Source organism: Myotis myotis, unplaced genomic scaffold, assembly GCF_014108235.1.
Source record: "Myotis myotis isolate mMyoMyo1 unplaced genomic scaffold, mMyoMyo1.p scaffold_m19_p_3, whole genome shotgun sequence".
NCBI lineage: Eukaryota > Metazoa > Chordata > Mammalia > Chiroptera > Vespertilionidae > Myotis > Myotis myotis.
Window position 1 is genome coordinate 176,228,428 of NW_023416335.1, and position 27,024 is coordinate 176,255,451.

General features: G+C 44.5%; 2 protein-coding genes across 4 annotated transcripts in view; one reads left to right on the top strand and one right to left on the bottom strand.

The window, feature by feature from the left end:
* The window catches only part of FAR2 (fatty acyl-CoA reductase 2), a 142,218-nt gene that overhangs the window by 16,785 nt on the left and 98,409 nt on the right, over nt 1–27,024 (bottom strand). For all 3 annotated transcript variants that reach the window (XM_036296700.1, XM_036296701.1, XM_036296698.1), the window contains 3 exons: nt 17,734–17,909; nt 14,886–15,065; nt 1,233–1,410 (listed from right to left, as the gene is read on the bottom strand). In XM_036296700.1, coding sequence (XP_036152593.1) covers nt 1,233–1,410; nt 14,886–15,065; nt 17,734–17,909 — 534 coding nt within the window. The remainder of the gene's footprint in view (nt 1–1,232; nt 1,411–14,885; nt 15,066–17,733; nt 17,910–27,024) is intronic.
* Nucleotides 25,209–26,663, top strand: LOC118649539 (E3 ubiquitin-protein ligase RNF220-like). Its single transcript, XM_036296704.1, is given in 2 exon segments — nt 25,209–25,341; nt 25,343–26,663. Coding segments are annotated over 2 exon segments (930 nt in total). The 5' UTR covers nt 25,209–25,287; the 3' UTR covers nt 26,219–26,663.

Below are 27,024 nucleotides of genomic sequence, written 5' to 3' on the forward strand. Positions count from 1 at the left end.
ATAATGACATCCTGGGGGCTAAATTGGACTTGCTAAGCAATTCATCAGTCATCATTTTCCTCCAGCTCGGGCCTGATTTTTATCTCCCTGGGGGAACACTTCAAACATGATTTCTAGGAATTATCCATTTCTGGAGAATTTATGAATCATACCATCCACGCTCTCTCTGTATTATAGTAGCTTGCTAGAAATGTTAGAGGAGAGATTATGCTTAGGAGCCGTAGGAGGAAAATGTCTTTTTGAGTTTGTCTCCTCAGCCCTAAGCAAGTCAGTGGGCCGTATTATGTCTGTTTCTTCATCTGTAAGAGTCAAAATGCACGAGGGAGAGGAGAGAGGAGAAGATGCAGGGATTATTCGCCGAGCCGTTTACTCGGGACCAGGCACTGCGGAGCACTCCCCGCACACCATCTCATAGTCTCGGCACAGTGGGGAGCAACAGCCCAGTTTTACAAGTGAGACAGCTCAGAAGTCTGCATTGTCAGTAAGTAGTGGAGCTCAATTTTATCTGCCCTAAAACTTCACAGAAGGACAAAGCAGTACCCAGATGTCAACAGTGACTATTCCCAAGCTGAGAAGCTTTTGTGAGCTTTGTGATTTTGATTTACCCTGGCAGTGGTGATGCCAACGATTTTGCCATTAAGAACAGTCTGCTAAATTTATTTATTTTTATTTTTTATTTTTTAAATGTTTATTGTTTTTTAGGGAGAAAGGAAGGGAGAGAGAGATAGAAACATCAATGATGAAAGAGAATCATTGATAGGCTGCCTCCTGCACACCCCACCCTGGGGATCGAGTCTGCAACCCAGGCATGTGGCCTTGACCAGAATCGAACCCGGGACCCTTCAGTCCATAGGCTGACGCTCTATCCACTGAGCCAAAATGGCTAGGGCCAGTCTGCTATATTTAAACTATAGTGGAAAAGGCAAGAAATGAAATTACCTCCTATGGAAATTTTAAGACTAGAGTTAATGAAAAGCTAATTTAAGATCTCCAGCCAACTCCAGATCAGTAAGTCCCAGAGGAGTTTCATGCTAAATAATTCCTGAACCAAATGTGGAATTTTGCCCTAATATAGCGGGTTCAGCTATACATCTGGGGGTGGGGGGGAGGGGAGAGAGAGCTAGAGAGAGAGAGAGAGAGAGAGAGAGAGAGAGATCAGAAAGTGACTGGGCTAGAAGGACGCTGGCCTGGAGGCAGAGCAAGGAGTCCTGTGAAGGGGTGAAGGGACTTACTGGGAAAGGCTCCTGCCAGGTTGCTCCCACGATGGAGGGCCTCACGATGGCAATGTTTAGGTTGCCGCCCTCCTGGTGCACCACCATCTCTCCCAAGGCCTTGGTGTAGGTGTACGTATTGGGCCGATCTCCAATCAGCTTGGGCGTGATCTCGTCAATAATAGCATCATCTAACCACCTAAAGTTAGTCCAAGGAAAAAAGAATTCCAGCAACAATTGTTACACAATAGACCCAAAAACACTGTGAGCCACAGACAATCAAATAAAACACCCATGTTCTAGCTTGAGTTCTGGAATTGAGAACAGTCACTGGAAAGTGAGGCTGAGTGGGAACCTGTCCAAATCATATACAATGGCTGAGCCCAGTCTCACCAGGTGAATCCTACCTCCTCCCACCTAGATGGACAGGTTTAACAGCTATGCAATCTACTACATTATTGCAAACTAGAGGTCTGGTGCTTGAAATTCGTGCCCAGGGGTGTGTGTGTGTGGGGGGGGGGGCGGTCCCTTAGCCTGGCCTGCACTCTCTCACAATCCAGGACCGCTGGCTCTTAACTGCTGGCCTGCCTGCCTGCCTGATCACCCCTAATTACTCTGACTGCCTGCCTGATCACCCCTAACCACTCGCCTGCTTATCTGATTACCCCTAACCACTCTGCCTGCCTGCCTGATCACCCCTAACCACCTCTGCCTGCCTGACCACCCCTAACTGCTCCCCTGCCTGCCTAATCACCCCTAACTGCCTCTGCCTTGGCCCCCACCACAGCAGCTTAGTCTGGAAGGTCGTTTGGCTGTCTGGTCTAATTAGCATATTACACTTTTATTAGTATAGATAATCTCTATCTTCAATGACTTTCTCTCCAACAGGGTCAGAGGTATATGTTCATGGAACACGTTTGTGAATGCCAGTCATGAGCCCAGGAGCATGCTGGGTGCATTCATGGCTTTTAAAGGCTCTCTTGTCTAAGGTGCTTCTGTGGCCACCCCACTCAGTCATTGCCATCCAGTTAAAACCCAATGCACGAACCAATCTTGCAAATTTTAGCTTCTAATTTTTAAAATTCCATTCAATGCCTCAACAAATGAAAGCAACTACCAGTACTTTCAACAGACTTATAATCTATTTTAGCAAATCTATGAAAATATTTTGAAGGTCTCTTTGGAGCAGTGGTTCTCAACCTTGGCTGCACATTAGAATCACCTGGGAATCTTTTTAAAATCCTGATTTCTGGGCCTCATCCTCCGGAAATTCTGTTTCTTTGTTATGGGGTGGGGCCACAACATTAGTAACAAAGAAGCAGAATTTCTGGAGGATGAGGCCCAGAAATCAGGATTTTAAAAAGATTCCCAGGTGATTCTAATGTGCAGCCAAGGTTGAGAACCACTGGTTTAGTCTATGTTAATAACTTGGTAATTATTTCCAGAGATTGCCAATGAATTCTGAAAGGCCTTAATAACTACTAATAGTCTACCATGTGGAGTGGTTACAGTACTCTGAAGCAGTGGTAATAGTGATTATGGAACACTTCTACTTACAACAAGACATGTATCATAAACAACTGAGTTACCATGGCATCATCTCAATCCTTTCTTTAAAGGTCTCAGAACCATTTTTGATAATCTTAGAGTCTACTGCAGTTCTTGAAAGAGCAATACAATTATTGTCAATTAAATACTTAATGTTTCTCTTTGCAGGCAGACCTATTTGCTCAAACTTTTTGTATCATATAGTTTTTAAAAATTAGATTTCTTTTTTTTTAAATTAAATCTTTATTGTTCAGATTATTACATTTGTTCCTCTTTTTTCCCCCCCACAACTCCCCTCCTCCCAGTTTCCACCCCACCCTCCGCCCTCACTCCCCACCCACTGTCCTCGTCCATAGGTGCACGATTTTTGTCCAGTCTCTTCCCGAATCCCCCACACCCCTTCCCCGCCAAGAATAGCCAGTCCATTCCCCCTCTATGTCCCTGATTCTATTATAATCACCAGTTCATTCTGTTCATCAGATTATTTATTCACTTGATTCTTAGATTCACTTGTTGATAGATGCGTATTTGTTGTTCATAATTTGTATCTTTACCTTTTTCTTCTTCTTCCTCTTCTTAAAGGATACCTTTCAGCATTTCATATAATCCTGGTTTGGTGGTGATGAACTCCTTTAGCTTTTCCTTATCTGTGAAGCTCTTTATCTGACCTTCAATTCTGAATGATAGCTTTGCTGGATAAAGTAATCTTGGTTGTAGGTTCTTGGTATTCATCACTTTGAATATTTCTTGACACTCCCTTCTGGCCTGCATAGTTACTGTTGAGAAATCAGCTGACAGTCGTATGGGTATTCCCTTGTAGGTAACTGAGTTTCTTTCTCTTGCTGCTTTTAAGATTCTCTCTTTGTCTTTTGCTCTTGGCATTTTAATTATGATGTGTCTTGGTGTGGTCCTCTTTGGACTCCTTTTGTTTGGAGTTCTCTGCGCTTACTGGACTTGTAAGTCTATTTCTTTCACCAGGTCGGGGAAGTTTTCTGTCATTATTTCTTCAAATAGGTTTTCAATATCTTGCTCTCTCTCATCTTCTGGCACCCCTATAATTCGGATGTTGGTACGCTTGAAGCTGTCCCAGAGGCTCCTTACACTATCTTCGTATTTTTGGATTCTTTTTTCATTTTGCTTTTCCGGTTGGGTGTTTTCTGCTTCTTCGCATTTCAAATCTTTGACTTCATTCTTGTGTTCCTCTGGTCGGCTGTTGGGAGTCTGTATAATATTCTTTATTTCAGTCAGTGTATGCTTAATTTCTAGTTGGTCCTTTATCACAACATCGAGGGTCTCATTAGATTTCTTGAGGATCTCACTATATTTATTGGCGGTCTCACCAGTCTTTTTGAGGGCCTTACTAAATTTATCGGCGGCTTCTAGACAGTTCTTGAGAGACCTTAAAAGTGTGGTTTTGAACTCTATATCCAGCAGTTTGCTTTCCTCCATTTCTGTCATTTGTGTCCTGTTTCTTTGTCTCTGCATTTTTTTTATGCTTTCTTGGTGCACCCCCTTGTGGTCTTTGTGCGCAGTCTTGTTGTAGTTAAGCCTTGATTGTTGTAGGTCACACTGGGAGGGATTTGACCTCCAGGCCAACTGGCTGTGAGAATCAGCTGTGTCTGCAGTGGGAGGACTTCTGTCCTCTAGGGAGGTGCTAATCTAGCCTTTGCCTGAGGCTATCCAGCAAGTGCCTCTGTACAGGGCTTGGGCAGGGCGGGTCGCAGGGGATCAACGGGGCGGGCGGAGCGAGCAGTTATGGCTGCTCTCAGTCCCATCCCCAGAGGCTCTACCTCTCAGTGTCCCAGCAACTGCTGCAAGTACCTTGGAGAGAAAGCTGCCCTTGAGTTCCGACCGATGCCAGACAGTCCCGCTTCTCCCGTTTGAGTCTGGGTCCCCAGAGACTCGTCTATACCTGGAGCCCAGAGCCTGAGACTCCCTCCCGATTGAAACAGACAACCGCGCCCTCAGCCGCCAGCCCGCTCCACACACACCACAGCACCTTTGTATTTTACTTCCGCACCTCCTCTGAGTCTCGGTATGCTTTCATCTTTCCTTCTAGTTGTAGTTCCCCTCAGCCAGCCTTCCTGTGGTTCTGGGTGATGTCCGTTCCATCGTCTAGTCGTATTTTTGAAGTGGTTGTGAGAGGCAGCAATCTCTGGTGTATACCTATGCCGCCATCTTGGTTTTTTCCAAAAATTAGATTTCTTAACTGTGTTAGTGTGATTTGATACATTTATTCCTGTGTTATAAAACTGAGCTCAGTTATACTATTTTGATTGTAGAAAAATCTTAGCTGTTACCACTTTGTTCCCATTGCATACTGGTGAGCAGTGAAGATGTATTTATGCCAGGACTTGTTCAGAAACTCCACTCTCCATGTAACACCTCTCCCTTGATGTTGGAGTGGAACATGAGCATTGCCTATGATGTTTGGTTTTTCTCTTTGCTGCTATTTATTAGTGCTGAATGCTTTCTAGATACTCACATGCCTTTTGTTTGAATCGAATAGGGAAAGTTTGAGAAGTTCCTAGAATTAAAAAGCTGTGGTACACTTACTAGTACACTATGGAATATTATGCAGCTATAAAAAAAAACTATATCTTGCCTTTTGAGACAGCATGGAGGGACCTGCAGAGTATTACACTAAGTGAAATAAGCCAGTCAGAGAAAGACAAGTATCACATGATCTTATTTATATGTGGAATCTAATGAACAAAATAAACTGATGAACAAAATAGATCCAGAGACATTGAAGCATGGAACAGACTGACGAAACTCAGAGGGAAGGGGGGTGGAGGTGGGCAGGAAGAGATTAACTAAAGAACTTACATGCATATATGCATAACTCATGGATAGATGATAGAGCAGTGAAAGCATGGTGAGGGTAGGTTGGAGGGGGCCAATGGGGGGGGGGGGGAAAGGCTGTGAAGAAAAGCCATTCTAAGAAAACTGCACACCCAACCACACACTAGGAGTGTATGTCACGCGCTGGCACCAGCTGCTGTTCTGATGTTGATCTGCACTGAAAGGGCACTCTTAGAGGCTTTATCAAGTTGGGTGAGCTAGCTTCTTAGAAAATGTTGGTTTCATAAGTTTCTAAGCACACAAACACAAGAGAAGAAGGTATAGTGTTCTGTAGATGGTCTCCCTCTACCATTCGTAGCTCCACCTGTATTTTGTCATATTATCTTCTCATTTCCCCCATTTTTACTTTTAAAAATGGCAATGATTACATCTGTTCTAAATGTTTAGGTTATGATGAGGACCAACAGAAATAGTCATAACTGCACTTAAAGCTTTTTGATAAAACAAAATGAGCCCATCAACCTAAAGCATTCTTAATTTTGGTGAAGCAACCAAGGAGCATAAATCTACAGAGGCAGTCCCTGGTTTCAAATTAATCTTTTCTAACACAGCCAAACAGGCCATTGTTTCCCCCAGCCACTTCCCGAGTTCACAGAGAGGAGTGTAACAAGTACGTACATCCCTGATGAGTGTACAATCAGTTCATGCTCTTCTTTACCCAACTTTGATTTGCTGCTGTGGTTTGTTCTCCATTTGTTTTCAAAACAGCATATAAGTTAGCATGGAAACCAAAAGGTATTTCTGAAATTAACCCAATGTCCTTTGGCACACTCAAGAAGGCATTTTGAACCCACTGGTCCCAAATTCTAAATTACTTAAATTGATTAGAAAGAAGCAAAAAGTTATTAAAGATTTCAGAAAGCAATGTCTGTGTGTGTGTGTGTGTGTGTGTGTGTGTGTGTGTATACATGCCCACAATTTCCTCTAAATATTACTTACCTTTCTGGTTTAAAACTTATTGAATCAACCTCTTAATATCATTCATCTATACTAATAAAAGCCTAGGTGATCCTTGCACCCTCTCACAATGCCCTCATGTCATCACAAGATGGCCACCACAAGATGGCCGACAGGGGAGGGCAGTTGGGGGTGACCAGGCTGTCAGGGGAAGGTAGTTGGGGGCAACCAGGCCTGCAGGGGAGGGCAGTTGGGGATGACCAGGCCTGCAGGGAAGGACAGTTGGGGGCACAGGCCAGCAAGATAGAGCAGTTGGGGGTGACCAGGCTGGCAGGGGAGGGTAGTTGGGGACAACCAGGCCTGCAGGGGAGGGCAGTTAGGGGTGACCAGGCCAGCAGGGGAGGGCAGCTGGGGGTGACCATGCCTGCAGGGGAGGGCAGTTGGGGAGGACCAGGCCTACAGGGGAGGACAGTTGGGTGCAACCAGGTCGCAGGGTAGGGCAGTTGGGGGTGATCAGGCCAGCAGGAGAGCAGTTAGGCGTCAATCAGGCTGGCAGGGGAGCGGTTAGGGGGTGATCAGGCTGACAGGCAGATGAGCAGTTAGAAGCCAGCAGTCCATTTAACAAAGAAAAATCAACCAAAAAAATGAGTTCGCGTGTCACCTCTGACACGCGTGTCATAGGTTCGCCATCACTGTTATACAGTACACAGACTTTTCAATTTTGTGTCAGCTACTTAGATGTCATCTTGAGATAATACATTCTAGAAACAAAAAGATCCAGAAACTCTTCTTTTTTTTTTCATATGGCAAATTAGCTGTGGCTTTGGGTGACCTGGTAGCTTCAAAAGTGTGATTTTTAGTAGGTACAAATCTATTGGGGACTTTTTATTGAATTAGAGCATTGAGAAATTAAAGGACACCAGAAGGTGAGGGGTGTGGGAAAAAGAGGCTACACTGGTTACTGGAACAGGAGTGAACCCCACTGCTGATGCAAACTGCTCAATGAGAGAGCACTTTAACACACTGTTTCCCAGATATGCCAGCTCATAAATCACTCACGTGAGGCCTCGGGTAAACTTCCAGATTCCCTGGGTGGTCCTAAGGTACCACTGTGGAACCACTAATTCCATTTTTAGGGCTGATAACCTAATAATTTGGTGATTCTTATGGCCAGGCAAATTGGGGAATCACTAATTTAAAAGAACTCCACTTCACAAATTTAAGTCATTACAACTTAAATTGGGATTAGCTCTCAGAAAGGCATTGCTTCTTTGAGTAAAAAAATTCAATACAATGAAGCTTTAAAAGAATTAAATTCCTGGTAATAGAAATGCAAGCTGTGACAATATGCATATTCTAATCTGGTAGCTAATTAAATATGTGTAAGGCCCATATGCAAAGCATTACCATGTCTTATAGTATTTCTTTTCCAAATTCACATAGATGTTTCTTTTATCTGTTGCCACGCCCGTTCTAGTTCTCTCCACCACTGGATCTCTGGTAATGGGTCTGCCTCTGGCTACTCCCCAAGCCAATCTATGTAAAATCCTTCCCTTCCATGACCATATTACCTAGCTCACTTTCATCCAAGTCTTTCCTTAATTAAAGCAAAATAAAACAACTGACTAAAGCCTTTGCCATCACACACACACACACACACACACACACACACACACACACACACACACACACACACGGTCCTCCTTCAATGGATCCCCACTGCCTGCAGAGCTAAGTGCAGTCTTCTGCACGGTATTCACAATCTTCCCTGGGGCTATCCACAATCTCCACAGCAGGGCCCCAGCCTATCTCTCCAGCTTGATCACTAATGGATTCCCTGCACAGGGAAGGTATGCTACCAAAGTGGGCTGACATCTATATCCCAAATGTGCCCTAGGTTTGCTGGTTCCAGTTGCTCTGCCTAGCATGCACCCTAATCCACCTGTTCTTCCAAGTTTATCCCCTATGCCTGTCTTAATAGTCTTTCCACTCCCTCCAATTCCATCGACTTAATATGTCCCATCTTCTCCACCACTCCCCAAGTACAATTCTACCCTGCTCTGTTTGCGTTTGATTGTGAGCTCCTTGAGAGCACAATCTATCTATATTTTAAGAAAGTACCTTTTAACCTCTGGCTCTGCCAAGTCTGTGGGTAAACTGGAAAGACAAAAGCCACGTGGCCAGAATCACAAGGCTATGGAGGAAATTCTCTCTGTGACTTGCTGGATGAGAGCCTTTTGAAGAGTTATTTAGCCTCTCTCAGCATTTGTGCCTTTCTTAGTACAGCAGTGATAATATCAACCCTACAATATTATGTTAATGAATTATCTAAAAGTGTCTTTGCTGACAATAGTTGCTCCACAATGATTCACAGCCATCCTTCCCTTCTTAGTGTTTATTTACTGAATTGACCGAAGTATGTCAAATAAAGCAGTAAATATGTATGGATCCATGTTTCTACTTATTAGTTGTTTCAGGTTTTTATAAAGGTGCAAAAGCCCTTTTTTCCATCATTAGCTCCATTAAGAGAAGTTACCTTGGCTTGAAAAATATGGACAGCAGCAGCCCAAAGCCCTATCTTTTCTGGTCAGTTATATGCATTAAAAAAAAATAATAACTGCACTGAAAAAAGTGAAATTTCACTGCTAATCCCTGGCCCACGTATGCACATGAGTTCCTAAAGGTGAATATCACCAACTATGTAGAAGCTGGAAATATAAAAGCAGAGGTGAGTCAGTATGGTAGCACATATCACGATAAAATGTCTGTGATGGTTGTGACGAAGGGCAGAAGACAAGGCAGGTATAAGAGCCAAGAAAATCAGTTGCTTCACACTGATTAATGGCCATGCTTGTCATGCCAATTAAAAGCATTAACTCTTAATTGAAGTTTTAATTTTAAATGTGTTTATGCTGAAGTTTTTATACTGCTACAATCAGATGTTATCTTTTGGGAATGGTTCAGGACCATCAGGATTCTGGAAGCCTCAGATGTGGGCTGAAGGAAGGGGGTGAAGAAAGGGGGCTGTGGGAGGGACAGAAAATGGGGTGAGCTGGGAAGGATGGGGCAGGGATGGTACGTGTCATATTAAGACTCACAGTCCCATTCCCTTTATTAACAACACTGAGCAGGATCACTTGGGCTTAGGCAACTAGGAAAGTTTTTGGAAAAAAGTACAAATCATCTTTTATTTCCCAGACTGGAATTCCCATTAAACTGGCTTTCTGGGAAAAGAAATTCATTTTAGTTTGTCATTTGGTGATTCTCTTTTTTTATTATTCTATTTTTCAGCTTTACTAAGGTATAATTGACAAATAAAATTGTAAAGTATCTGAAGTGTACATTGTAATGATTTTATATATGTACTAGAGCAGTAATGGCGAACCTTTTGAGCTCGACGTATCAGCACTTTGAAAAAGCCTAACTTAACTCTGGTGCCGTGTCACATATAGAAATGTTTTGATATTTGCAACCACAGTAAAACAAAGATTTATATTTTTGATATTTATTTTATATATTTAAATGCCATTTAACAAAGAAAAATCAACCAAAAAAATGAGTTTGCATGTCAGAGGTGTCATAGGTTCGTCATCACTGTACTAGAGGCCCAATGCACGAATTCATGCACAGGGGTCTGGCTGGCCTGGCCCCAAACAAGGTGGATCAGAGGCAGGCCTGTCAGGAGGAGACAGCAGAAGGTTGGCTGGCGGGGCCTGCCCCAATCGGGGCCCAATCAGGGCTGTGCTGGCTAGGGGAGTGTCCAAGGGTGATTGGCCAGTGGGCCCTGACCCCGATTGGGAGCGGGGCCAGCCATGGGGAGGGACTGTGGGTAGTGGGTCAGCCAGGCTTGCCCCCGAATGGGGTGTGGGAGGGCCTGTCTGGGGTCAGCGGCTGGGGGAGGGGCCATGGGAGGTTGGCCAGTCAGCCCCACCCCTGATTGGTGTGGGGGGCTGATTAGGGGTGGAGCTGGTTGAGGGGAAGGGCCGTGGGCCAATCAGGGTGGCAGGGGCTGATTGGGGGTGAGGCCAGCCATGGGGAGGGGCTGTGGGCAGTGGGCTGGCCGGCCCCACCCCCAAATGGGATGGGGGGGCCAATTGGGGCCAGCAGCCTGGGGGAGGGGCCATGTATGGTTGGCCAGCTGGCTCTGCCCCTGATTGGGGTCTGGGGGCCAATCGGGGGTGGAGCTGATTGGGGGGAGGGGCCATGGGCTGATTGAGGTGGTGGGAGCCCATTGGGAGTGGAGGGGCTGCAGGTGGTTGGCTGGCCAGCCCTGCCACCTTTTGGGGTAAGGGGAGCTGGACGGGTGGAGGGGTTGCGGGCTAATCGGGGTGGGGCGGGCCAATAGGGGGCGGGGCCAGCCATCGGGAAGGGCCATGGGGATGGTTGGCCAGCTGCCTTGCCCTCGATTGGTGTGGGGGAGGCTGATCAGGGGCAGGCCAGCTGGGGGGAGGGGCCATGGGAGATTGGCCCCACTCCTGATTCGGTGGGTTTGCTGGCCGCAGTGGGTGTCATAGCAACTAGTCATTCTGGTTGTTACAGCATTCCAGTCACTGGCTTTTTGTGTATATAGATACCTTGTGAAAATATTCCATCTAGTTAATTAACACATTTACATGGGTGATTGTTTTGAGATCATAAAGCCCAGAGTACAGCTTTAAGATCTTCTTGTCTAATTCCTGGTTCCTTTTTTTTTTTTTTTAATGAGCTGGATTACTAAGAACAAGGACAGTTGTTAAACCCTGTGGGGTTATTGTTAATAACAATTTTCAAGGAATTAGAAACCTAAAAGTCTTGGAAATAATTTTATTTTAACCTTAGGCCCATTAAAATACAGAGAAGGATGAGAATAAATACATTAATCAACAAAGTAACTAAGCCTAGATTTAGGTGAATTAATATTTATTCAGAATAACTTTAATGATATTTGATGTTATTGAACTTCAAGAAATTCCATCTGATATAGGAGTCCTTGCAACAGTCATAGACGATGTAGTTGGTGATGGGTTGCTGGGCATTGCGTAAAGTGTTATTGAAAACTTTTAACACTTAGGTTTTATTTGAAGTTTAAGAAGAAAAATGGGCAATCAGAAACAGGGGTAATATATGAGCTTATAGTTATTTTACACATAGGACTTCACATCCCAAAATATCAACTTGCTATGAAATTCTGTCATCTATTTATTCTTGCTTTTGTCAAAACAAACAAACATCAACCCATTCCACCCCGTCACCGCAAGCCAGAGCAGTATGATCATCATCTAGTGACACCAGAAAGTTTTCATTCATGCCCTAGCCAGTGCAGCTCTGTTGGTTGAGATCATCCCATGCACCAAAAGGTTGCCAGTTTGATTCCCGGTCAGGACACATACCTAGGTTACAGGTTCTGTCCCTGATTGGGGTACGTACAGGAGGCAACCACTTCATGTTTCTCTCTCATATCGATGTCTCTCTCTCTCTCTCTCTCAAATTAATAAAAACATATTTAAAAAAGTTTTCATTCATTCAGCAAATATTTGAGTCTCTACTGTGTTGGCACTGGAGAGCAAAAAAGAGCCAGATACCTGCCCTGCTGGAGGCAAGGACCAAAAAGTGGTTAGCATGTAGATGCGAGGAGTCTGTGAGAAGGCTGATGGACTCTGATATTCAGCAGGGCTGAAAATCTGCATATTATTACCTGTTGCTGGCTGAATAATCCTTTTATTGTTTACCGAACTTTACCATTGAAATGTCTGTTTGCTTTGCTAAAGGGTAAATGTGTATTCCAGTAAATAAAAAGCTGATGGGTCTGGAGATTCAGCGAGCTTCGCCACTAGACTGAAGCCTCCGCCTGGCTTTCCCCCATGCCTTCTAAATTTATATTTCTTGTCTAGTGTATCCATTTATGTGTGGCCCCTTCTCCAGATTCTGAATCCTTGCTGCAAAAGGTTGTGGCACTGTCCTTCCCTGTCTAATGGAAAATACAGATTAGCAACCAGTGTTGAGAATGAATATGGGGTACTATGGTTCCACTGAAGCCTGAGGGACTCTAGGGGAGTTTTGCTGTCTGAAGCAGAAGTGAAGTCCTCTTTAGGAACAGAGCTTAGTAAGCAAAGGCAGGTGGTATGCGAGAGAAGCAATTACTTCTTTATTTATTGTCTAAAGTTTTACATATGTCTCCTTTTTCCCCCGCTTGACACCGCCCCCCGCCCGCCCCCCCCCAGCCATTCCCTGGGCAAGCCCCCACCGCCCCAGTGTCTGTGTCCATTGGTTAGAGGAGCGATTACTTCTGTGTGACTGGCACAAATGGAAGGGGAGGGCCAAGAGGTGCAGTTGAACAGGTGGTCCCAAATATAAAGTTTTGAATTAATAAATGGTAGTTATGACTTTTTTCCTGTTTTAAAAAATACCTAAACTCCTTAATTGCATTCAAAATATATTCTGCTGAGGTAAAATATAATTTCATTCGTAGTTCTGTTTGGCTGCCTATTTATTTAAATAATTATTCTCCTTGGAAAGCAGCAAATGACAGAAACATAAATTTTTTGCAAGTGTCAATGAGAGTCTGATCACAAATCATGTAGCAATCACCTGCCTTTATGGGCTGACATATAGTGGGGGAGTGGGGGAAAGGCTGAACACCTGAGATAAATCAAGGTATTCTCTGCTTTGAAATCTAGGGGTGTTGAGTTTCTGGACACAGTTTGGGAGGCAGGGAAGTACCTGGAGAAATCTCTCGCTGTGGTTGAGCGGAGTATTTGCTGCCTCCCTCTTTTTCTGGGGGACTCTCAGAGACTACTGTGTGCCTCAGACTGTGCTGTAACCTTAGGTGTCAGAGGGGTCATCAGCGAACTGAGTGTGGACTCTCAGTGCCAGGGTCTGGAATCAAAGGAGGTCTGTCCCCTTCCTGGCATATCCATATGTAAGCACCATATGCACCAAGAGACAGCACTTTAAGGAGGCAGCTCACTGACAACTCAATTCCACCCTGAAAATGCCCGAGGCTTTAGACTTCCCTGCACTGACCTAGGGCATCAGCGTGTCTTTTCTCTATCTATCCCGACAAACTCCCCACTCTGATAGCTTTCTTTTCACCAATTAAGCAAAACATGATTTATTAGCAACTAAGTCACCTCCAGGTCCTTTAAAGGACTTTCATTCTTCTTTGTCCTGGATATTTTTGATGACAGGTAAAAATATCTATTCTCAGAGCTACACGAGATAAAAACATTGGCCCTGAAGGGAATGAACTCTCGATTTAGCTAATGCTTTCTTTTGAAGAGTATATCTTAAATGGAAATACAGTAGTATATAACATTAAAATCTGACAAGTTCACTGTGAAATAGTCTATTTTCTCTGCTCTGATACTTTTTATGCAGAATAAAAAAAAGGCGGGGTGGTGGTGGGGGGGAACAAGGCAAACTTAGTAAATAGAGCAGAAGAACAAAGAAGCAGAAAACAGAAGCATACTTATTCTGAGACTGCGGTCATGTCCTAAGAATAAAGTGGTTCCTGTTAGTTGGCAAGAAGGGGAAATGCTGCATATTATTTCTCCTGCACAATAGGAAAGTAAGGAAAGTGTATCTTGGCCAAACAGGTCAAGAGACTGACTCCTACCAGATCTGGAGGAATCCTTTTCTCTTTCCATTTTTCTTTACTAACCTTTTGATTACTGCTATTGAACACCCCTTAACACTACAATAATTGCTTGTGTTTATCAGTTTATCACCACAACTATAAGATGGGCACTATTATTAGCCTCATTTTACAATGAAGGAACTGAAGCTCAGAGAGGCCAAGGAACTTGCTTGGCATCACATAGCCAGTAAATTGCAAAGCCTCAAGTTGAATCCTTGTCAATCTCCAAAACTTGTCGTCTGAGCTTTCATAGGCTAATATGCAAAGTGTCCCCTTGGGAGTTCGACTGGGAGACCTGGAGTTCGATCGCTCTCTATGACATGTGCTGACCAGTAGGGAGCTGTGTGGAATGGAGAAAGGCCCTGGCTGGCAGCCAGAAGGCCCTGATCAGCCCTGATTGTCAGTCAGGCCGAGGGACCCTACCCATGCACAAATTTTGTGCACCGGACCTCTAATATACTATATTTTCTTTAGTGATAATACTGAGTTTATTAAGAAGTGAGAAACCACTTCTATGTAAAGTATCCCCAAGTACCTCTTTTAATCCTAAATGATATAACAAGACTAAGCTATTTAACAAGACCTGGGGATGGAGGGACTAGCAGGGGCAGGGTAGCTAAAGCTAGCACCATTTCAAAGCACATTGTTTCAAGGGTGTTCCCCTTTGCTATCTCATCAGTGAATGACAACAAAGAATCAAAGACAAACATAATCTGCTCACTCCTGTCCCCTCACTTAAGCCAACTTACTCCATAGAGTCGATGATTTTTTTTGGCTCCACAGGGCATGGATATATGACTTCATCAATGTGCTTCAGGTTACAGTTGGAAAAGGCAGTAGAGATATGTATGAATGCTTCGAGCTTTGGCATCTGACTGGCCATGAGCAGGAGCTTCTGGGTGGCAGTAACGTTGAGCTGCACGGCATGTCTAAAGAGAATTAAGCAGAAGGAAACACAGCTGGCCTGTATCATGCTTCTTGGTGAAAAGAGGGTCAAGTATATCTACAATCCCTACTCTTAGCACTGCTCTGAAGTTCCAGCCTTGTAATTAGGAAAAAAAATTCACAGATATAAATATTAACAGATGTAAAGCTGTCACAAACCCAATGTCAGATTACATCACTGTATATCTGGAAAGCAAACAGAAACAGCTAAAAAATGTTGGATGGACAATAAGATGACCCAGTAAGGACAGAAACAACAATTAGAGAATACAATGGAAGAAAAGCACAGATTCAAAATCCAATATTTAGATATATATCACATCCTATATAATAAAGAGGTAATATGCAAATTAACTCTCACATCCTCACAAGATGGCTGCCTACGACCAGGCCAGCAGGGGGGTTTAGTGAGAAATGACCAAATGACTGAACAGCAGGCTGCATGGGGTGACCAGGCCGGTAGGGGGGCTGTGAGGGGCGACCAGGCTGGCGGGGGGCAGGGCAGTTGGGGGCAACCAGGCCAGCAGCAGGGGGCAATTAGGGGCAACCAGGCCAGCAGAGGGGGGCAATTGGGAGTGACCAGGCCGGTGGGGGAGGGGGAGGCCGCAGTAAGAGGTGACCAGGCTGGTGGGGGGGGGGGAGCAGTTAAAGGCAACCAGGCTGGCAGGGGGTGGTGCAGTTGGGGGTGATCAGGCTGGCATGCAGAGGCAGTGAGGGGCGATCAGGCTGGCAGGGTGAGGGCAGTTAGGGGTGACCAGGCAGGCAGGCAGGTGAATGATTAGGAGCCAGCGGTACAGGATTGTGAGCGGGTGCAGGCTGGGCTGAGGGGACCTCCCCTCCCCCACCCCCATGCACAAATTTCATGCACTAGGCCTCTAGTTAATAATAAACAAATAGACTCTATTAAAAATGATAACACTTCATTAAGGGTCATGACAAAAAATTTGAATAAATAGAAAGAAATATATTGTTCCTGGATAGAAAGAACCAATGTCGTTTTCTAAATGAATCTACATATTCAGGTAAGCCCAATAAAATTTCCAACCATTTTAAAAAACTGGAAAATTATTGTAAGTTTAATCACGAAGTATAGCAGGTGATAATAGTCAAGAAAATCCTATTGAAAAATGATGTGTGTATACTTGCCTAATAAAATAAAAATTATAGTAATTAAAATACTATGATGTTGAAAGAGAAAACTGAATGAAACCAAAAATGAGAATTTAATATGTTACAAGTTTCCTTTTCAAATAAAGAAGTAAAAATAAATCATTCAATAAATGTTTTAGAAGTAACCGTGTTAGAAATAATAAAAAAAGGTTACTCTACATTCACACCTACCTCACTCTTCTTTTTACAGAACTTTCCTGACTTCTCATTCCCCCTTAAAGCTAAAGAAATGTTAAATGGGTCAAAATTGAAATGTGAAAATGAAACTAAAAATACTAGAAGAAATTTCAAATAACTGCATACATAATAAAAACAAAGTTGAGGACAAATGATAAAGTGTTAAAATATTTGAAGCCTTTTAAAAAACAAAGAATTGTTAAATCTTTCAAGAAATCTTAAAATTTATAAGAAAAAAAATGCTTCAAATGAAAAATAGGCAAAAACCATGGATAGGTATTTGAACAAAAGAATAAAATACCAATCAGCATTTAAACATCTTCAACCTTTCTAATTATCAAAGAAATAAAAATCAAACCTCACAATGCCATTTCCATGATCATATTAACAATGTTAAAAAGAATTAAAGAATTATAATAGAGTATTGTTGTGGGCGTTGAAATGGGGAATCATGTGCATAGTGATGGTGTAAATTGATGATACCACATTTTGAAGAGCAATTTAGCATTATATAACAAATTATAATCTGTTTCTAATCTGGGCACATTTGATACATACCTAACAATTCCACTTCTTGGTATGTACCCAAAGGGAAGCACCCAAAGGTATATAAAAAACATTTATGTACAGAGGTGTTCATTGCAGAGTTGTTTACAATAATAAAAAATTAGAACAATCCACCAATATAGAACTGGTTGAATATATTACATATGTGTACAAAGAAATATCATGTAGTCATTACAAATTATAATAGAGCACTCATTGACAATGAAAGATAAAAAAATAAATGAGCAGTTTGCAAAAATGTTCTCAATATGATGACTTTTTTGTAGATTTGAACATAAATCTATTTTACTATGGATGCATAAAGAAAAACTGGCATGGCTTAGTGGTTGAGTCTTGACCTATGAACCAGGAGATCAAGGTTCGATTCCCAGTGGGGGGCACATGCCTGGGTGGCAGGCTCGATCCCCAGTGGGGGGGGGGGGGGTTGCAGGAGGCAGCCGATCAGTGATTCTCTCTTATCATTGATGTTTCTATCTCTCTCTCCCTCCCCCTTCCTCTCTGAAATCAATAAAAATATATTTTTTTTTTTTAAAAAGGGGAAACTGGAATGAATGTTCTCCACAATATTAAGTGGTTAGCTCTTGCATGTGAGGTTTTGGAGAAGTTTTACTCCTTTGTACTTTTTTCACTGGGACTATCTTTTATAAAAAAATCCACAACAGAAACCATAGAGAGACTTACACACGTGTATGCACACACACATATCCATACAAGCCTCGAGAGGGGAACAGGAAGTACCTCAGGTGGTCATCGAAGCGCACGGTGGCGGCACAGTGGAAGACGATGTTGGTGCAGGAGAGCAGCTCCTGCATGTCCCCCTTGCTGATGGCCAGGTCGTTCTGGTTGAGGTCCGCGTAAACCGCTCTGATCTTCTCCTGCACGTTGGGACAGACCTCTTTGACTTTTTCAAACAGCTGAAACATAAATATAAATCAACATACAAAGATCACCAGCACCAGCATCTTGTTCTCACTGACTTGTTTCATTGTAATTCTCAAAAATGGGTTTTAGTTGTAACGTCACTTAAAGAAGGCATCCCAAGAGCATTTGCTTAATGTCATGCAATTCAAAGTTCGTTTGGGATCATTCCTGCTCGTCATAATTTGATAAACATTTGAAAAAGTCAGTTCTAATAACCAGGAAAAAGTGTGTTTTGAACTTTCCTGCAGAGTGGAGGAGTAAGAGTAAATTAAATATATCCGGCTCCATCCCCTCCTCCTCTATGAGGCATCTCTGTGTTTATACACATTGGTGGTTCCATTTTGTGCTGGAAAATACTGTTTTCAGTGCAAAATTACCAGCCTATATAAATTTTCAGGCTTTACAAAGTCTCATGAGGATAAATTCAAAACAACATGTTTAACTGGCCAGATTAACAAGATGTCCTAGTAACACAAACATAATTGGAAACAAATTAAGCACATTTATAATGGTTAAAACAAATACAAATTTTATATCGTCTCTTTCTAGTATAAATGGCAGTTATTGCCTAGTAAGATAATTACATGAGCTCATGAACCTTTTATGGGATTATAATTGATTTTTTAAAATACTCTAATTTATAAAGGACCAAGGGAGGAGCAGTGGCAGCTTCAGCTTTCATTACAATTATTCACTTGGCTCAAGGTCTCTACTTTCGCCTCCACACAGAAGTTCTCAAATTAAGTTGGTGTTTTCCATCTTGTCAGGAAATATGATTTTAATAAAATGATCTTGGTCCCAACCTATTTTGGTAAAATGGAAATTTACTGTAATATTGGTATGATATGTTAACAGCGGGGGGAAAGAAATGTAAGGCTGAATGTTTAGAAAGGCTAAGGGCAGAGAAAATTCACCTGTGGTTTTAATCATAATAGAGTAGCAGAGACAGTCCTCTTCTACCCTTGAACCACCAAAGAACGTTTTCATCTATTCCTTGATCCTTAGAAGCAGGCTTCTTCTCTCTGTTAGAGATCTACCCCAGGCTTTTCTTTGGGTAATAAGTAGTTGATCTCAGGTAGTCAGAGGAATCATGCCTCATTTGTGTTAGGCAAGACCATATTCAGAGGCCATGATGGGAGTTTTATGAAGCTGATCAGAGAAGGAAATTAAATCCACATATTGCTTGGCAAGTTCATATATTCTATCTCTAAGCTACTATTTTTCTGCAAAGGGTCAGTCTTTTCCATGGGGTGTTACTTCAATTCTAAAGATAACTAAGTTTGTAGAAGGCTCTTGTTTTGAATCTGCTTGATAGATTTTATTCACAAAAATTTATTTAAGGTTCTGTGGCGTCTTTGACTTCAGTCTGTAATGATTTTTGGCCACTTGACAGTAAGAAGGGGAAGGTGATTTCAGTGTCCACCCTTAAAGCAATGGGGTTCCTCACGTCTGATGTAAGCTGCTATACACAGATTTTCTTTTTCCTTTATTTATTTATTTATTTTTGTGATTCTAAAAGGCAGAGGATGCTTCACACCATATTGTACTTTCAGAAAATCAATGCAATGTTGAACAGCACCCAAATACTTATTTACAGCATTACTGTTATAGGAGATAATTATTATTTCAAGAAATAATGTCTCAATCTATATTCTATATATTGACTTATTATTTCAAATGAGAGGACATATTTGAATGAAATAGTCTACTTAAAAAAGTCTGAGTTTTCCGATCTAAGTAATAAATGACTATGGTGAGTCAAAATAAATCAATGAATTAGCTGCATTATATGACATGCCTTGTCTGAATCTCATCATATTGCTATAATTTTAATAAAACAACACTGTGTAAATACTGCTACATCCTACAGAGAATGCTAGATGTTACAGCCAACTGCCATTCACCAGGTCAGTACTTTTCAAGGTGTTATCCTCCAATCAACTGCATGAGGATCACTAGCAAGTATGCCTATTAAAAATGTATATTCCTGGGCTCCATGACAGAAACTGAAGAAGACACAAATAAGTAAAAAGAAACATTCAATGGACTGAAAGAATCAATAGTGTTAAAATGTCCATCCTACGTAAAGCAATCTATAAATCCAATGCAATCCCTATCAAAATATCAATCACATTTTTCAAAGAAATAGAACAAATAATCCTAAAATTTTTATGTAGCCACACAAAACCCTGAATAGCCAAAGCAATCTCAAGAAAGAACAAAGTTTGAGGCATCACACTCCCTTATTTCAAAAAATAATACAAAATGGTAGTAATTAAAACAGTATGGTATTGGCATAAAGACAGACACATAGATCAGTGGAACAGAATAGAGAGCCCAGAAATAAATCCATTCATGTATGATCAATTAATTTACAACTAAGGAGCCAAGAATATATAAAGGGGAAAGGACAGTCTCTTTAATAAATGGTGTTGGGAAAATTGGACAGCTACATGCAAAAAAATGAAACTGGAACACTATCTGATACTATGCCCCCAAATTAGGTCAAAATAGATTAAAGACTTGAATGTAATACCTGAAATCATAAAGCTCCTAGAAGAAAATATGGTGGTAATCTCCTTGACATAGGTCTTGGCAATTATTTTTTAATCAAAGTCAAAAGCAACAAAGGAAAAAAAATAAATAAGTGGGACTACATTATAGTAAAAAAAACTTCTGCACAGCAAAAGAAACCAGTAACAAAAATGAAAAGGCAACTTACTGAATGGGAGAATATATATGTAATCATATATCTGAAAATGGGCTAATATTAAAAATATGTAAAACCAAAACAAAACCTATACAACTCAATAGCAAAAAATATCCAACTGAAAATTGAGCAGAAGATCTGAATAGACATTTCCAAAGATGACATAGAGAGAGCCAATAGACACGTGAAAAGATGTTCAATATCACTGATCATCAGAGAAATGCAAATCAAAACCACAAGATATGGCCTCATACCTGTTAGCATGCCTATCATAAAAAAGACAAGAAATACCAAATATTGGAGAGGATGTGGAAAAAAGGGAACCCTTATGCACTGTTGGTGAGATTGTAAATTGGTGTAGCCACTATGGAAAACAGTACATAGATGTCTCAAAAAATTAAAAACAAAATTATCATATGACCCAGCAATTCCACTTCTGGGTATTTATCCTAAGAAAACAAAAATACTAACTCGAAAAGATATATGCATTGTCATGTTCACTGCAGCATTATTTACAGTAGCCATGATATGAAAACAACCTAGGTGTCCATTGATGGGTGAATGGATAAAGAAATTGTATATAGATAATGGAATATATATATATATATATATACTAGTGGCCCATTGCATGAAGATTTGTGCAATAGGCCTTCCTTCCCCTGGCTGCTGGCACCAGTTTTCCTCTGGTACCCGGGACCCAGGCCTTTGGTCTGGCCGCAGCAGTGAGGCTTGGCTTCTCCGCTCTGGCTGCTCCCAGCCACTCCTTTTTTTTTTCTTTCCAGCTCCACGAGCGGAGGCCAGGGCGGGCTGGAAGCCTGGGTCGCCCCCGGTGACCCAGGCCCCCAGCCCCTCCTTGAGCGGAGCCCAGGCCCCCAGCCACTCCTTGAGCGGTGTCCAGGGCCGGTGGGAAGCTTGGCTTCCTCCGTCACCGGGAGCAACCCAAGCCTCCTACTTGCTCCAGCTCCTTGGCCGCCACCATCTTCAGTTGTCTTCAGTCTTCACTCTGCGGCTGTGTATGCAAATTAACCGCCATCTTTGTTGGGTTAATTTGCATAGTCGCTCTGATTGGCTGGTTGGTGTAGCGGAGTGGCAGAGTGACAGAGAGATGGTTAATTTGCATGTTTCTCTTTTATTATATAGGATAATGGAATATCCTATATAATAAAGGGCTAATATGCAAATTGTCCCCTCGATCGGGAATTCAACCAGGGGGGCGGGGCCAGCCAGCCAACCTCCCGTGTCCCCTCTCCCCAGCTGAATTGGGGCAGGCTGGCCGGACCCCACCAGTGCACGAATTCATGCATAGGGCATCTAGTCCTATCTAATAAAAGAGAAACATGGTAATTGGCATACGACTGCTACCCTTCCCATTGGCTAATCAGCGAGATATGCAAATTAACTGCCAGCCAAGATGGCGGCCGGAAGCCAGGCAGCTTGAAACTAACACCAGGCTTGCTTACTTCAGTGATGGAGGACTCCAACATTCCCCGCCTGCCTTGCAGGCCTCTGAGCCTGCAGTCTGAAACATTGAAACAAATATAGAAGCTAAACAAAACCCCAGAAACCAGCTTTCAGTGAGCCGGGATCTCAGAGCTGGAGTTGATACAGTGTCTCGATTATAGAACCCAGCAGAGGCCTCAGAGCTGGAGCCAGAGCTAAAGCTGGGCCAGAATAAAAAAAAAAAAAAAAAAAAAAAAAGGAGCAGTTGGGAGCTTCAGTCACCCATGAGCCTGAAAACAGCCCTCAGCCCCTCATCCAGGCTGGCCAGGCACCCCAGTGGGGACCCCCACCCTGGTCCAGGACACCCTTCAGGCAAACCAGTCAGCCCCACCCATGCACCAGGCCTCTATACTATATAGTAAAAGGGTAATATGCCTCCCAGCACCAGGATCAGCAGAGCTGCGAGGCCTCCCAGCACCGGGATCAGCGTGACAGGGAGCAGCGCCCAAACCCCCTGATTGCTCTGCGGCTCTGTGTGTGACAGGGGGCGGGGCCACAACTTCCCTATCGGCCCTCCTCTGTTCCTAACAAGGGAAGGTGCCCCAACCTTCTGATCAGCCCTGCTCTGTGGGTGACAGGGGGGAGCTCCTGAACCCCTTGATCGCCCTGTGGCTCTGTGTGTGACAGGGTGCGGTACCCCCCCCCCCCCACGGGCCCTGCTCTGTGTGTGACGGGGTAGAGCCATAACCTCCCCATCGGCCCTGCCCTGAGTGTGAGAGTGGTGGCGCCCCAACCCCCTGATCGGCCCTGCTCTGTGGGTGATAGAGGGCGGCGCCCCAACCCCCGCTCCCCCCACGGGCCCTGCTCTGCGTGTGATGGGGTAGAACCATAACCTCCCCATCGGCCCTGCCCTGAGTGTGACAGTGGCGGCGCCCCAACCCCCTGATCGGCCCTGCTCTGTGGGTGATAGAGGGTGGTGCCCCAACCCCCTGATCCGCCCTGCTCTGTGTGTGACAGGGGGCGGTGCCTCAACTCCCCTATCGGCCCTACTTTGTGAGTGACAGGGGGGAGCTCCCCAACCCCCTGATGGGCCCTGCTCTGTGAGTGACAGGGGGCAGTGCCCCAACGCCCTGATCGACCCTGCTCTATGCATGACAGGGTAAGGAGCGCCAAACCCCCTGATGGGCCCTGCTCTGTGCATGACAGGGGGTGGCGCCGCAACTTCCCCATCAACCCTGCCTTGAGTGTGACAGGGGGCGGTGCCCCAACCCCCCAATCGGCCCTACCCTGTGACTGAGGGTGGCATTGCAACCTCCCAATCCGCCCTGCTCTGTGCATGACAGGGGGTGGCGCCCCAACTCCCCAATTGGCCCTACTCTGAGCCCGACCAGGAGCTCCACCTAGGGATTGGGCCTGCCCTCTGCCACCCGGGAGCAGGCCTAAGCCAGCAGGTCTTTATCTCCCGAGGGGTCCCAGACTTCGAGAGGGCACAGGCCAGGCTGAGGGACCCCCCTTCCCCCCCCGAGTGCACAAATTTTTGTGCACCGGGCCTCTAGTATATATATAATGGAACGTTATTTTGCCATAAGAAATAATGAAATGTTGCCATTTGTGACAACATGGGTGGACCTCAAAGACATTATGCTAATAAAATAAGTCAGACAGAGAAAAGCAAACACCGTATGATCTCTCTGATATGTATAATCTTAAAAAACAAAGCAAAATAAAAAACAACAAGCTCATAATACAAAGAACATATTGGTGATTGTTGCCAGAGGCAGGGGCTGGAGGTTGGGAGAAATGGAAGTGGGGGTATATATTTATTTAAAATCAATGAATCGAACTACTAATCCTGTGTGGTAAGTGTTATTATTTTCATTTTAAGGTTTAAATAGCCCAGCCATACAGAATGTAGGTTCTTGCACAAGCTCTTATTACTCAATTTATCCTGAGGTGTTTGCATCCCCAAACCTATGTTTTTTAACCTCAGCATGTACACACATACACAGTATATTCCTGGGCCCACTAAATAAAAAATTACTGGGACATAAACAGGACTTTGCATTTTACATGAAGTTCTCTAGTTGATTTTTACTGATCCCAAGATGAGAACTTCTTATTTGGAATGATAACACAGATAATTACTGATGAACAAATGTCATTTCCCTTTATAACTGCCCAGGGCAGTTACAGGATATCGGTGGTTTTCAAGCAATAGGCATAAGAATAATCTGGGGACTGATTACAAATGATTCCCATACTCCACCCTCAGAGACCTGGGTGTGGTAGGTTTGGTATTTCACCCAGGAAGTTATAGTTCTTAACAGGCTCCACTGATAGGTCTGACATACTTGGAGAAACACTGACTCTGAAAAACTCATGTCCATTTGTAAAGCCCGGGCTTACATTTCGCCCCCGACCCTGGTTTGTAAACTCGTTGATTCTTGTGCATCTATACTTGGCAGCTCTCAGTTCATTGAAAGGATTCAAATTTTGTTTATTAACTTAAATTAATTACTGTGAGAATACTAATGGAATCATGAATGGGAGCTGGATTCCTGAAATTGCTTGGCTCCCAGTTCTTTCGTGGTGGGAGGATGAAAGGTGGCAAATCACTACTCCTAAAAAAAGACACCCTGGGCCCTCTGTGCAAACTGCTAATGGCAGCTGGAAATTCTCAGAGGAGAGCAGACCCTTTTCCTTTGTAATAATGACAAGCCCAAAGGACAGACGAAATGATGCACATGGATCCTCAGTAGATATCAGCTCTTCTGAACATTTCTTTTGCTAATGAAAGGATTTTAGAGACAGGAGAGGCAGTTAGGGAAAAGGCAGTTTTAGGGTAAGGGTCCATGGGAGAGGAATGCATACTTGATGGGCGGGAGATAGATGGCTCCAACCCACCCGATTGTGTACAAGAATGTTACAAGGTAAGGGGAAGAAGAGGAGGGCGGCACTGGGTGAGCTTTGAAACTTGGAAACTGATACCATGCAGGGAAAAGGGGGAAAGAGGCCAAGTAGGAAAACATGGGGACATAAAAAATAAGGAAGGGTCCAATTAGAAAGTAGGATGAACAGACAAAGAAGCTTCGAGGGGGGAATCCGCTCGCATCGCCGCCCTCGCCGGCCGGGCGGCCGCGGGGCCTCGAGCGCCGGAAGCCGGGGCTGGGACGGCACCGCGCGGCGGCCCCGGGGTCCCGTTAGAGCAGCCCCCGGCGGCTATGCCGAGGGCCCGGAGCGGCCGGCGGAGCAGGGGGGCCGGCGGGAGGGAGGAAGTAGACCTTCCTGCGAGTGCGAGCCAACCGGCAGACCCGGCTGAATGCTCGGATTGGGAAAATGAAACGGAGGAAGCAAGATGAAGGGCAGGTATGTCCCCTGTGCAGCCGCCCCCTGGCAGGATCGGAGCAGGAGATGAGTAGGCATGTGGAGCATTGCCTTTCTAAGAGGGAAGGCTCCTGCATGGCTGAGGAGGATGCTGTGGACATCGAGCATGAGAACAGCAACCGCTTTGAGGAGTATGAGTGGTGCGGGCAGAAACGGATACGGGCCACCACTCTCCTGGAAGGTGGTTTCCGAGGCTCTGGCTTCGTCATGTGCAGCGGCAAAGAGAATCCGGACAGTGATGCTGACTTGGATGTGGATGGGGATGACACTCTGGAGTATGGGAAGCCACAATACACGGAGGCTGACGTCATCCCCTGCACAGGCGAGGAGCCTGGTGAAGCCAAGGAGAGAGAGGCGCTCCGGGGTGCAGTCCTAAATGGCGGCCCTCCCAGCACGCGCATCACACCTGAGTTCTCTAAATGGGCCAGTGATGAGATGCCATCTACCAGCAACGGGGAGAGCAGCAAGCAGGAGGCCATGCAGAAGACATGCAAGAATAGTGACATCGAAAAAATAACCGAAGATTCAGCTGTGACCACATTTGAGGCCCTGAAGGCTCGGGTCAGGGAACTTGAATGGCAGCTATCCCGTGGGGACCGCTACAAATGCCTCATCTGCATGGACTCATACTCGATGCCCCTAACGTCCATCCAGTGTTGGCATGTGCACTGCGAGGAGTGCTGGCTGCGGACCCTGGGTGCCAAGAAGCTGTGCCCTCAGTGCAACACCATCACAGCACCTGGAGACCTGCGGAGAATCTACTTGTGAGCTAGCCACCCCAGGCAGGCCTTGCCTCAAGCAGCCCCACCTGCCGCCTCTGTGATGTGACCCTAACCCTTGTACATACTTGCACACAGGTTCCCCATGTACATACATGTACACACACGCACGCACACACACAGGCCTCTGGAGTCAGAGTGGATGTAGAGGCCCAGGCCCTGCCACACTCCCACCAGGATTGGGGACCATACCTGTTCCAGGTTCTGTTCCCAGGGTGGGGCAGGGAGGTGTAGGTGGGGTGGGTAGCAGGGCAAGGCTCCTGAGATCCAGCCCCCAGACCGACCGACTGACAGACAGACAGACAGACAGACATGCCAACACCAGACTGAAGCACATGTAATATAGACGTGTATGTTTACAATGTTGTGTATAAATGGGATAACTCCCCGCCCTCGCCTCTCCCGTCCCCTTTGGTTGTATGATTTTCTTTTTTAAGAACACCTGGAAGCAGTGCCTCCCTCAGGGCTGGCTGGGGGCTGGGCCCACCCACCTCCTGGGGTGCCTGCCTCTCCCTCTCCCGTGGTGTCCCTTCCCCTCCCATGTGCTCGGTGTTCAGTGGTGTATATCTCTTCTCATGCCCCAAGGGACGTGATCCTCTCCTTAGTCTTAGCTCCTGGGGCTCTTTATAAGGAGTTGGGGGGGAGGAGGCACAAGAATGGGAACCGAGCCACAGCAGGGGCTGAGATTGGGGCTGGATGAGGGTGCTCCTGGCTGCCCAGCCTTCTACCAAGAACCATTCCTGGGATTAGAGCTGCTGTTCCCAGGGAAGAGTGTCGTCTCCCCGCCCCTCCCGT